This window comes from Coregonus clupeaformis, chromosome 35 (genome assembly GCF_020615455.1).
Source record: "Coregonus clupeaformis isolate EN_2021a chromosome 35, ASM2061545v1, whole genome shotgun sequence".
Lineage (NCBI taxonomy): Eukaryota > Metazoa > Chordata > Actinopteri > Salmoniformes > Salmonidae > Coregonus > Coregonus clupeaformis.
The window spans coordinates 34153886-34166873 of NC_059226.1; the positions used below are offsets into that span (position 1 = coordinate 34153886).

General features: G+C 40.6%; 1 protein-coding gene across 2 annotated transcripts; it reads left to right on the forward strand.

Moving 5' to 3' along the window:
- The first annotated feature begins 1113 nt into the window (after nt 1-1113).
- Nucleotides 1114-10818, forward strand: LOC123482639 (putative L-aspartate dehydrogenase). 2 transcript variants are annotated; one of them, XM_045211040.1, is made up of 8 exons: nt 1114-1249; nt 2798-2857; nt 3805-3949; nt 4064-4148; nt 8830-8979; nt 9737-9920; nt 10537-10549; nt 10669-10818. In XM_045211040.1, the coding sequence occupies exons 1-8, from the start codon at nt 1243-1245 to the stop codon at nt 10802-10804; spliced, it is 780 nt and encodes a 259-aa protein (XP_045066975.1). In that variant the 5' UTR covers nt 1114-1242; the 3' UTR covers nt 10805-10818. The 2 variants fall into 2 exon arrangements, with proteins under 2 accessions (XP_045066975.1, XP_045066976.1); XM_045211041.1 differs by having other exon boundaries at nt 1118-1249; nt 9737-9960; nt 10410-10549; nt 10669-10751.
- Nucleotides 10819-12988: the final 2170 nt, after the last annotated feature.

Sequence of the window (12988 nt, forward strand, 5' to 3'; positions counted from 1 at the left end):
ACCCGATGTCACAAGAAGGCCAAAAAGATAATCAAGGACATCAACCACCCGAGCCACTGACCTCGCCATACAGAAGGCGAGGTCAGTACAGGTGCATCAAAGTTGAGACCGAGAGAATGAAAAACAGCTTCTATCTCAAGGCCATCAGACTGTTAAATAGTCATCACTAGCACATTAGAGGCTGCTGCTGCCTATTGACATCACTGGCCACTTTAAGAAATGGAACACTAGTCACTTTAATAATGTTTACAGTCACTTTAATAATGTTTACATATCTTGCACTACTCATCTCATATGTATATACTGCATTCTATTCTATAATATTCCACTGTATCTTAGTCCATGCCTCTCTGTCATTGCTTGTCCAAATATGTATATTTTCTTAAATTCCATTCCTTACTAGTTTTGTGTGTATTAGGTATATGTTGTGAAATTGTTAGATATTACTTATTAGATATTACTGCACTGTTGGCGCTAGAAGCACAAGCATTTCGCTACACCCGCAATAACATCTGCTAAACACGTGTATGTGACAAATAACATTTGATTTGATTTGTTCAGTAGGGCACAACGCTGTGGAACGTTCAGATATTTAGAAAAATATATATTATGTAGAACAAATATGCTAGCCTGGGTGCCAGTCTGTCTTGGCTCTACTGCCAATTCCTATTGGAATTGAGTAGGCAAAAGCACAAACAGTTCCAGGACCAGGCTACAAATATGTCCCTCTGACATTCAGAATAAGGAGTTGTGTCAGTAGCCCAGGTCAGATAGCATGGCTATTACTATGGGTACAACAATCCCTGAACAATAAACAATACCTATCAGTATCTCATCAAAAGCATTCTTCTCATCGTCACCTGTGTCTCAAGGTTGTAAATAATGAGAAGTATTAGTTGGTATGTGATACATTTTGAGAAATAGAGCGACTCACTTTACTAAAAGTGTATCTATCCACCGAATGCAAGCGTCACCAGCAGTACTTAGTTTGTCCACACAGTGGCAGTAGATACATTCAGTCACACCAAAACTAAGGGTTCTAACCCTAGTTCTATGAATGATAGCGAACCTGTAGTGAACCCAGAACCTACCACCAAGAGTGTCAACTGGCCTTTCGGGTCAGGTGATCTAAGAGCAGAATAGGACATTAACTAGTAGGACGCAGGTATGACGTCACACACAGACAACGTTGTAGTAGTACTCGTTTGATGCTTCTACGATTGTGTTGCCACTGGAGACAGCATGCGAGGTAGGCTACTGTGTACATTGTACTGCGTACATTACGTTGGCCCACATTCAGTTGTAATCATTTTCGGGGTGTGGCGCAGCTCATAGGCTTTGCTGTGTCCATTAAGAAATTCAGTTGATCAAAATATAGATAAAACCCATACAATATATTAGCAGTCAGATAATGGTAGTATAGTTATCATTTGGTTTGTCCATAATCTATGATTTGTTCAGGTAGTTTCTTTTCACTGTCAGCTCTTCCTTTCACGGCTGCTAAACTGTGTGAAAATGGCTGGGTTCAAAAACAAAATCCACAACAATTTCACTGATACAGGGACTAATAATTAACATATTCTCTTCGAGTCGGACTTTGACCACTAACCTTCCCACAATCCTCTGAGTAGGGGGGTCAGTTGGAATGTAGATTGCTAAGGAGAAGGTTTGGAGAGAAATAGAGCAGGGAGAGGAATTCACCGGTGAGTAGCAGTAAATGTTGTTAAAGGGAGAGTTTTGAGGACCACGAGAGTAGATAGGGTCTAGGTACAAAGTGAAGGCCTTGAAAAGGTGGGCTGTGAGAGAGAGAGAGAGAGAGAGAGAGAGAGAGAGAGAGAGAGAGAGAGAGAGAGAGAGAGAGAGAGAGAGAGAGAGAGAGAGAGAAAGAGAGAGACAGAGACAGAGAGAAAATAGAAACAATGATTAAGCTGTAAATAATACAATAGCTGATAGCCCAACGAGAGAAGGAAGTACTGTATAAATATATGGCCCAACGAGAGAAGGAAATACTGTATAAATCTATGGCTCAATTAGAGAAGGAAGTACTGTATAAATCTATGGCCCAATGAGAGAAGGAAGGACTGTATAAATCTATGGCCCAATGAGAGAAGGAAGTACTGTATAATCTATGGCCCAATGAGAGAAGGAAGTACTGTATAAATCTATGGCCCAGTGAGAGAAGGAAGTACTGTATAAATCTATGGCCCAATGAGAGAAGGAAGTACTGTATAAATCTATAGTGAGGCTCTGACCTGCGTAGGCAGTGAGGATGGTCAGGTGTTAAGCCTCCTAACAACCTGACTCCAAGCAACCAATCATTGGCCTGGTCAGAGGGATCATGGATAGTTTGAAGAGCCAGTCTCTCTGGCACCATTGGGAGATGGGTGGAGTGAGGTGTGAGATTTACATTTTAGTCATTTATCCATTTTAGTCATTTATCCAGAGCGACTTACAGTTAGTGAATACATTTTTTTTTTTATACTGGCCCCCCATGGGAATCAAACCCACAACCCTGGCGTTGCAAACGCCATGCTCTATCAACTGAGCTACATCCCTGCCGGCCCTTCCCTCCCCTACCCTGGACGACGCTGGGCCAATTGTGCGCCGCCCATGAGTCTCCCGGTCGCGGCCGAGCCTGGATTTGAACCAGGATCTCTAGTGGCACAGTTAGCACTGCGATGCAGTGCCTTAGACCACTGCGCCACTCAGGAGTGAGATCATGAGAGAAGGAGAGCACCATTGGCAGTGGGAATTATCAACACCTAGACTTATCTTCTCTTGTCTTCTTTCTCACCAGGAACCATGACTGACACGTTGCCAATGATGAGAATTGGAGTTGTGGGATATGGACATTTAGGTTAGTGCTGTAGTCCCCTCTCTTCCTCCTCTCTTCCTCCCTCCTCGCCACATCTCAGATTTTCTTACTGTGGAATGGATTCATTTACTTTACTTAAGTAAATGTTACCACTTTACAACAGGGTCATTCATTTACAGGCCCTCGAGGGCCTAAGTACTGCTGGGTTTCTTCTCTATCTGATTGTTAATTGATCAACTAATGTACTGATTGGCCAGAGAGTTCACCAGGTTCATGTTCTGTTTGACCTTTTATCTACAGATGTAGGCTCTTAATTTGAGCCAGTTTGCTACAGCAGGAAAATAATCCTGCAGCAACAGGAAATGTGCATTATTATGTGGATTATAATGAATGGACATTTTTGTGGGGGTTGATACATTTTTTCATTAGGGAAAATCAAGTCTGAAATTTCAAAGTGGAAATTGCAAACTTCAGAAGCCTTTTTAAAACTGAAATACACTACAAGTTCTCCTGCAATAGGGTGATCAAATTAATATCCTACATCTGTACCTATTGGTATTCATAATGTTGATTGTGTTTTTATGATAGGCCTTTTGTTTTTCATGGTTTTCAATTTGTATTGACTACTACTGTATGTGGGTATCTAATGCTGAGTTTACCCAGGAGGCTGCTGAGGGGAGAACGGCTCATAATAATGGCCGGAATGGAGCAAATGGAATGGCATCAAACACCTGGAAACCATGTTTGATATGTTTGTTACCATTCCACTAATTCCGTTCCAGTCATTACCACGAGCCCGTTCTCCCCAATTAAGGCGCCACCAACATCCTGTGGTTACACAGGCAGCCCAATTCCGATATTTCTTTAACTAATTGGTCTTTTGACCAATCAGATCAGCTCTTTTGCCAATAATTTGACAAAAGATCAGAATTGGCCTGCCTGTGTAAACACAGCCAATAAAGTTAAAGTTGAAGTTGTTGAACTTCCAGGGCAGTACCTTGTGGAGCGGCTCCAGAGAGAAGGGGCCCATGTGGGCCTGACATTGGTCTTTGTGTGGAACAGAAACACTGACAAACTCAGAGAATCAGTGACTGAGGAGCTGATTCTACACAACCTCCCAGACTTTACAGACAGGTAGAGAGCCACGTGATACACACACTGTAAAAGCACACACTCACACACACACTGTAATATATGTGTTATGTCATGTGCACAAGTAACGTGTGTGTGTGTGTGTGTGTGTTGTAGGGGTGCTGATGTGATTGTGGAGGTGTGTCATCCCAAAATTGTAAAAGACTTTGGAATCCAGTTCCTCTCTAAGGCCCATTTTCTGGTAAGAGCCCTCTCTCTCTCTGTTTCCATTTTCTGGTAAGATCCCTCTCTCTCTCTGTTTCCATTTTCTGCTAAGATCCCTCTCTCTCTCTGTTTCCATTTTCTGGTAAGATCCCTCTCTCTCTGTATCTATTGATAGTGTTAAATTAGATGTTTTTAAACACCATCTCTTTTTGAACATTCTTTGGCTAGCATCGATAACCTGGCATAACACCTGGCATGCCTTTATAATTAAATACTAACAGTATATGCTAATGACAACAGGATAAAAGGAGGATTTCCCCCACACACCAATCTGAAACACGCCAATCCAAGTTCCAATACGGAGGTAGTCCTTGAAAAAAATATGGTCAATTCTTTTAATTTTAAGTCACTTTGTTACGCTAAAATCAGCTTTTGAGAATCCAGGAAGTGTTCCAATCCACGTGCACACCAGAAATTAAGTAACTACCATTTTCTGGTAAAAAATATGGTCAATTTTTTAAATTTTAAGTCACTTTGTTACGCTAAAATCAGCTTTTGAGAATCCAGGAAGTGTTCTAATCCATGTGCACACCAGAAATTAAGTAACTACCATTTTCTGGTAAAAAATATGGTCAATTTTTTTTATTTTAAGTCACTTTGTTATGCTAAAATCAGCATTTGAGAATCCAGGAAGTGTTCCAATCCATGTGCACACCAGAAATTAAGTAACTACCATTTTCTGGTAAAAAATATGGTCAATTTTTTAAATTTTAAGTCACTTTGTTACGCTAAAATCAGCTTTTGAGAATCCAGGAAGTGTTCCAATCCATGTGCACACCAGAAATTAAGTAACTACCATTTTCTGGTAAAAAATATGGTCAATTTTTTAAATTTTAAGTCACTTTGTTACGCTAAAATCAGCTTTTGAGAATCCAGGAAGTGTTCCAATCCATGTGCACACCAGAAATTAAGTAACTACCATTTTCTGGTAAAAAATATGGTCAATTTATTTTATTTTAAGTCACTTTGTTACGCTAAAATCAGCTTTTGAGAATCCAGGAAGTGTTCCAATCCATGTGCACACCAGAAATTAAGTAACTACCATTTTCTGGTCAAAAATATGGTCAATTTTTTAAATTTTAAGTCACTTTGTTACGCTAAAATCAGCTTTGTTACGCTAAAATCAGCTTTTGAGAATCCAGGAAGTGTTCCAATCCATGTGCACACCAGAAATGAAGTAACTACAATTTTCTGGTAAAAAATATGGTCAATGTATTTTATTTTAAGTCACTTTGTTACGCTAAAATCAGCTTTTGAGAATCCAGGAAGTGTTCCAATCCATGTGCACACCAGAAATTAAGTAACTACCATTTTCTGGTAAAAAGTATGGTCAATTTTTAAAAATTTAAGTCACTTTGTTATGCTAAAATCAGCTTTTGAGAATCCAGGAAGTGTTCCAATCCATGTGCACACCAGAAATTAAGTAACTACCATTTTCAGGTAAAAAATATGGTCAATTTTTTTAATTTTAAGTCACTTTGTTACGCTAAAATCAGCTTTTGAGAATCCAGGAAGTGTTCAAAAAATACAGAACTAAGAACAGATATAGCCCCTGGTTCTCCTCAGACTTGACTGCCCTTGACCAGCACAAAAACATCCTGTGGCGTACTGCATTAGCATCAAATAGCCCCCGTGATATGCAACTTTTCAGGGAAGTTAGGAACCAATATACACAAGCAGTTAGAAAAGCAAAGGCTAACTTTTTCAAACAGAAATTTGCATCCTGTAGCACTAACTCCAAAAAGTTTTGGGACACTGTAAAGTCCATGGAAAATAAGAGCACTTCCTCCCAGCTGCCCACTGCACTGAGGCTAGGAAACACTATCACCACCCGATAAATCTACAATAATCGAGAATTTCAACAAGCATTTTGCTACGGCTGGCCATGCTTTCCACCTGGCTACCACTACCCCGGCCACCAGCTCTGCACCCTCCGCTGCAACTTGCCCATGCCCCCCCGCTTCTCCTTCACACAAATCCAGACAGCTGATGTTCTAAAAGAGCTGCAAAATCTGGACCCCTACAAATCATCTGGACTAGACAATCTGGACCCTTTCTTTCTAAAACTAGCCGCGAAATTGTCGCAACCCCTATTACTAGCCTGTTCAACCTCTCTTTCGTAACGTCTGAGATCCCCAGAGATTGGAAAGCTGCCGCGGTCATCCCCCTCTTCAAAGGGGGTGACACTCTAGATCCAAACTGTTACAGACCCATATCCATCCTGCCCTGCCTTTCAAAAGTTTTTGAAAGCCAAGTCAACAAACAGATCACCAACCATTTCGAATCCCACTGTACCTTCTCTGCTATGCAATCCGGTTTCCGAGCTGGTCATGGGTGCACTTCAGCCACGCTCAAGGTCCTAAATGATATTATAACCGCGATCGATAATAGACAGTACTGTGCAGCCGTTTTCATTGACCTGGCCAAGGCTTTCGACTCTGTCAACCACCGCATTCTTATTGGCAGACTAAATAGCCTTGGTTTCTCTAATGACTGCCTCGCCTGGTTCACCAACTACTTCTCAGATAGAGTTCAATGTGTCAAATCGGAGGGCCTGTTGTCTGGACCTATGGCAGTCTCTATGGGGGTGCCACAGGGTTCAATTCTTGGGCCAACTCTTTTCTCTGTGTATATCAATGACGTCGCTCTTGCTGCTGGTGACTCTCAGATCCACCTCTACGCAGACGACACCATTTTGTATACATCTGGCCCTTCATTGGACACTGTGTTAACAAACCTCCAAACGAGCTTCAATTCCATACAACACTCCTTCAGTAGCCTCCAACTGCTCTTAAACACTAGTAAAACAAAATGCATGCTCTTCAACCGAACGCTGCTTGCACCCGCCCACCCGACTAGAATCACTACTCTAGACGGGTCTGACCTAGAGTACGTGGACAACTACAAATATCTAGGTGTCTGGTTAGACTGTAAACTCTCCTTCCAGACTCACATTAAGAATCTCCAATCCAAAGTTAAATCTAGAATCGGTTTCCTATTTCGCAACAAAGCCTCCTTCACTCATGCTGCCAAACATGCCCTTGTAAAACTGACTATCCTACCGATCCTTGACTTCGGCGATGTCATTTACAAAATAGCCTCCAACACTCTACTCAGCAAATTGGATGTTGTCTATCACAGTGCCATCCGTTTTGTCTCCAAAGCCCCATATAATACCCACCACTGTGACCTGTACGCTCTTGTTGGCTGGTCCTCACTACATATTCGTCGCCAAACCCACTGGCTCCAGGCCATCTATAAATCACTGCTAGGCAAATCCCCGCCTTATCTTAGCTCATTGGTCACCATAGCAACACCCACCCGTAGTCTGCGCTCCAGCGGGTATATCTCACTGGTCATCCCCAAAGCCAACACCTCCTTTGGCCGCAATTCCTTCCAGTTCTCTGCTGCCAATGACTGGAACAAACTGCAAAAATCTCTGAAGCTGGAGACGCTTATCTCCCTCACTAACTTTAGGCATCAGTTGTCAGAGCACCTTACCGATCACTGCACCTGTACACAGCCCATCTGAAATTAGCCCGCCCAACTACCTCATCCCTATATTGTTATTTATTTTGCTCATCTGTACCCCAGTATCTCTATTTGCACATCATCTCTTGCACATCATTCCAGTGTTAATACTAAATTGTAATTATTTTGCACTATAGCCTATTTTATTGCCTTACCTCCATAACTTGCTAAATTTGCACACTGTATATTAATTGTATTTCTGTTGTATTTTTTTGATTTTTGTTTTTGTTTTACCCCATATGTAACTCTGTGTTGTTGTTTTTATCGCACTGCTATGCTTTATCTTGGCCAGGTCGCAGTTGTAAATGAGAACTTGTTCTCAACTGGTTTACCTGGTTAAATAAAGGTGAAATAAAAAATAAAATAAAAATTCCAATCCATGTGCACACCAGAAATTAAGTAACTACAATTTTCTGGTAAAAAATATGGTCAATTTATTTTATTTTAAGTCACTTTGTTACGCTAAAATCAGCTTTTGAGAATCCAGGAAGTGTTCCAATCCATGTGCACACCAGAAATTAAGTAACTACCATTTTCTGGTAAAAAATATGGTCAATTTTTTAAATTTTAAGTCACTTTGTTACGCTAAAATCAGCTTTTGAGAATCCAGGAAGTGTTCCAATCCATGTGCACACCAGAAATTAAGTAACTACAATTTTCTGGTAAAAAATATGGTCAATTTATTTTATTTTAAGTCACTTTGTTACGCTAAAATCAGCTTTTGAGAATCCAGGAAGTGTTCCAATCCATGTGCACACCAGAAATTAAGTAACTACCATTTTCTGGTAAAAAATATGGTCAATTTTTTACATTTTAAGTCACTTTGTTACGCTAAAATCAGCTTTTGAGAATCCAGGAAGTGTTCCAATCCATGTGCACACCAGAAATTAAGTAACTGCAATTTTCTGGTAAAAAATATGGTCAATTTATTTTATTTTAAGTCACTTTGTTACGCTAAAATCAGCTTTTGAGAATCCAGGAAGTGTTCCAATCCATGTGCACACCAGAAATTAAGTAACTAACATTTTCTGGTAAAAAATATGGTCAATTTTTTAAATTTTAAGTCACTTTGTTACGCTAAAATCAGCTTTTGAGAATCCCTCCCTCCCTGTCTGTCTCTGTTTTAGGTGGGCTCTCCCTCAGCCCTCTCAGACCCACAGCTGAACCAGGAACTGCGCCAGGCTGCAGACCATCATGGGAGGACCCTTTATGTCCCCAGTGGTGCATTGTGGGGAGGCCAGGACATCTTGAGACTCAATGATAGTGGATCTTTAAAGGTGCAGGGAAGGAGGGAGGAGGAAAGAGGACTTAACAAGTAAAATATGTTAATTTATAAGGGATAGCTTAGTTAATAGTTAATATAAGTTAGTTAAGTTAGATAACTAACATATATTAACTTAACTAAGTTAGATAATTAAGTTAATATATGTTAAATAACTCATTAACTTAACTATCTAACTTAAGTTAGATAGTGAAGTTAATATATAAGTTAGTCAAGTTAGATTAGATAGTGAAGTTAGTTAAGTTAGATAGTGAAGTTAATATATAAGAGGTAGTATAAGAGAATGTGTAGACTAATGTGAGATGAAATCCAGATTCTGATTAAAGGTGAACTAGGCCATTGTTCTCTATTTCTAATCTTCTGAAATGTCAGAGTAGAGCAGACAGAATGGTTGTACTGGACAGAATGATGTTACATAGAGCATACAGAATGGTAGCTGATGAAGAATATCTCATAGAACAAAATGTATAAGGTCTCCTAAGCCTGTGTTTACCACAGACCTTTTTTTCTGCGTTTTTCCAAAATGCCATTCATTTCCCCATAGGCTTTGTCCAACGAACCATGGCGGAGTTAGTTCCTACAAAAAGACGCCATTACTATTTCTCTCTATTCCCTTTAAAGAGCTTGATATCTGATATTTTCTGTTGTAACATCTGATGTAGAAAAAAACACAGGTTTTCTAATCAGCCCTCTGCCTCTGTTCCTCTTCTCTTTACTAATCTCAAGCCCCTCCTCTCTTTTCTTGCCTGAAGGCACTGTTCATACGGATGTCCAAGCACCCGTCATGTTTCCGTCTGACAGGAGACGTGCTGTCTGATTGGACAGAGGATGAGGGGAGGCGGGTCTTATTCAGTGGCTCGGTGGCAGAGCTCTGTCCCGTCGCTCCTAACAACGTCAACACCATGGCAGCAGCGGCCATCGCAGCGGGGACCCTGGGTTTCGCTGGCGTCCAGGGGGAGATTGTGTCGGACACGGCGTAAGCAAAGATTCTTAAATAACCCAAGATTGTAAAAGCGCCCGCTGAACTATGACAATCACTGTCACACTATGGGCCGAACAAGCAAGGAGGTGGGCAAAGCTAAGCAAGAGGCATTAAGAGGCACATTTCAGCATGTATTTGCATAGCCTATTTCAATTAGGGAACCCCCACACCTGTGCAATAACTTTATTCGCCCTCGCACTTGTTCTACACAACGTCATTTTTAGAAAGGTTGGCACTGAGTCAAGTGTACAAAACGTAGAGGACTCTGTTCTTAACACATTGTAGTTTTTGGAACAGAAAACTCTATAGAGATCAGAGATAATAAGCAGAATGTTGACCCAGTTCCATCTTGCTCCATCTGTCTTGCCACTGGACTCTCCTAGATTAAGTGATTACCATGAGGTGGAGGTTACTGGTGCTAATGGTTTCTCTTCCTCTCCTAGACTAAGTGATTACCATGTGGTGGAGGTGTAGGTCACTGGTCCCAATGGCTTCACAGTGCATACAGTGAGGAGGAACCCAGCCAAACTGGGAGCTGTTACTGGGAGTGCTACCTACAACTCCTTCTGGAGCAGCTTACTGGGTGGGTTCTGCTGTAGAAGGATGTGTGCGTCTGTAGCATGAATCAGTGTGAGAACATGAAGGGTTGTGTTGTGTCTAACGTCCGGTCGCATCCGCTCCTTTTGTCCTCTTTCCTCTCAGTTTGCAAGGGGCATGGCGGCCGGGTTTACTTGTGCTGAAGAGGGAGGGATTTCAGAAGACAATTCCCTCTACTAACCAAACACACACTACACAACACTATGGTACTGAAACACACTACACAACACTATGGTACTGAAACACACACTGCACAACACTATGGTACTGAAACACACACTACACAACACTATGGTACTGAAACACACACTACACAACACTATGGTACTGAAACACACACTACACAACACTATGGTACTGAAACACACTACACAACACTATGGTACTGAAACACACACTACACAACACTATAGTACTGAAACACACACTACACAACACTATGGTACTGAAACACACACTACACAACACTATGGTACTGAAACACACTACACAACACTATGGTACTGAAACACACACTACACAATGGTACTGAAACACACACTGCACAACACTATGGTACTGAAACACACTACACAACAATATGGTACTGAAACACACACTACACAACACTATGGTACTGAAACACACTACACAACACTATGGTACTGAAACACACACTACACAACACTATGGTACTGAAACACACTACACAACAATATGGTACTGAAACACACACTACACAACACTATGGTACTGAAACACACACTACACAACACTATGGTACTGAAACACACACTACACAACACTATGGTACTGAAACACACACTACACAACACTATGGTACTGAAACACACACTACACAACACTATGGTACTGAAACACACTACACAACACTATGGTACTGAAACACACACTACACAACACTATGGTACTGAAACACACACTACACAACACTATGGTACTGAAACACACTACACAACACTATGGTACTGAAACACACTACACAACACTATGGTACTGAAACACACACTACACAACACTATAGTACTGAAACACACACTACACAACACTGGTACTGAAACACACACTACACAACACTATGGTACTGAAACACACTACACAACACTATGGTACTGAAACACACACTACACAATGGTACTGAAACACACACTGCACAACACTATGGTACTGAAACACACTACACAACACTATGGTACTGAAACACACTACACAACACTATGGTACTGAAACACACTACACAACACTATGGTACTGAAACACACACTACACAACACTATAGTACTGAAACACACTACACAACACTATGGTACTGAAACACACTACACAACACTATGGTACTGAAACACACACTACACAACACTATGGTACTGAAACACACACTACACAACACTATGGTACTGAAACACACTACACAACACTATGGTACTGAAACACACACTGCACAACACTATGGTACTGAAACACACACTACACAACACTATGGTACTGAAAAGTCTGCCGTGGCTGTCTGTAGATGCTGATCATGTGTGAGCAAAGTTCGGCTTGCTTCATATAATATAGTGTGTAACTGTATCAGGATTTACAAAGATGGGCTTGCTTCATATAATATGGTGTAACTGTATCAGGATTTACAAAGATGGGCTTGCTTCATATAATATGGTGTAACTGTATCAGGATTTACAAAGATGGGCTTGCTTCATATAATATGGTGTGACTATCAGGATTTACAAAGATGGGCTTGCTTTATATAATATGGTGTAGCTATCAGGATTTACAAAACCTTCAAGTATGTACAGTTGAAGTCGGAAGTTTAGTGTACATACACCTTAGCCAAATACATTTAAACTCTGTTTTTCACAATTCCTGACATTTAATCCTAGTAAAAATTCCCTGTCTTAGGTCAGTTAGGATCACCACTTTATTTTAAGAATGTGAAATATCAGAATAATAGTAGAGAGAATTATTTATTTCAGCTTTCTTTAATCACATTCCCAGTGGGTCAGAAGTTTACATACACTCAATTAGTATTTGGTAGCATTGCCTTTAAATTGTTTAACTTGGGTCAAAGGTTTAGGGTAGCCTTCCACAAGCTTCCCACAATAAGTTGGGTGAATTTTGGCCCATTCCTCCTGACAGAGCTGGTGTAACTGAGTCAGGTTTGTAGGCCTCCTTGCTCGCACACGCTTTTTCAGTTCTGCCCACACATTTTCTATAGGATTGAGGTCAGGGCTTTGTGATGGCCACTCCAATACCTTGACTTTGTTGTCCTTAAGCCATTTTGCCACAATTTTGGAAGTATTTATTTATTTTTATTTATTTCACCTTTATTTAACCAGGTACTTGAAAAATTAACACTAAAAGGTGAAAAAAGAAATAGGGGTCAAAAAAACAACAGAAATACAATTAATATACAGTGTGCAAATTT

Coding starts and splice junctions, on each gene's coding strand:
- LOC123482639 (XM_045211040.1), top strand. Junction 4,149..8,829: donor TCTCTAAGGCCCATTTTCTG/GTAAGAGCCCTC, acceptor TCTCTGTTTTAG/GTGGGCTCTCCCTCAGCCCT. Junction 8,980..9,736: donor ATGATAGTGGATCTTTAAAG/GTGCAGGGAAGG, acceptor TCTTGCCTGAAG/GCACTGTTCATACGGATGTC.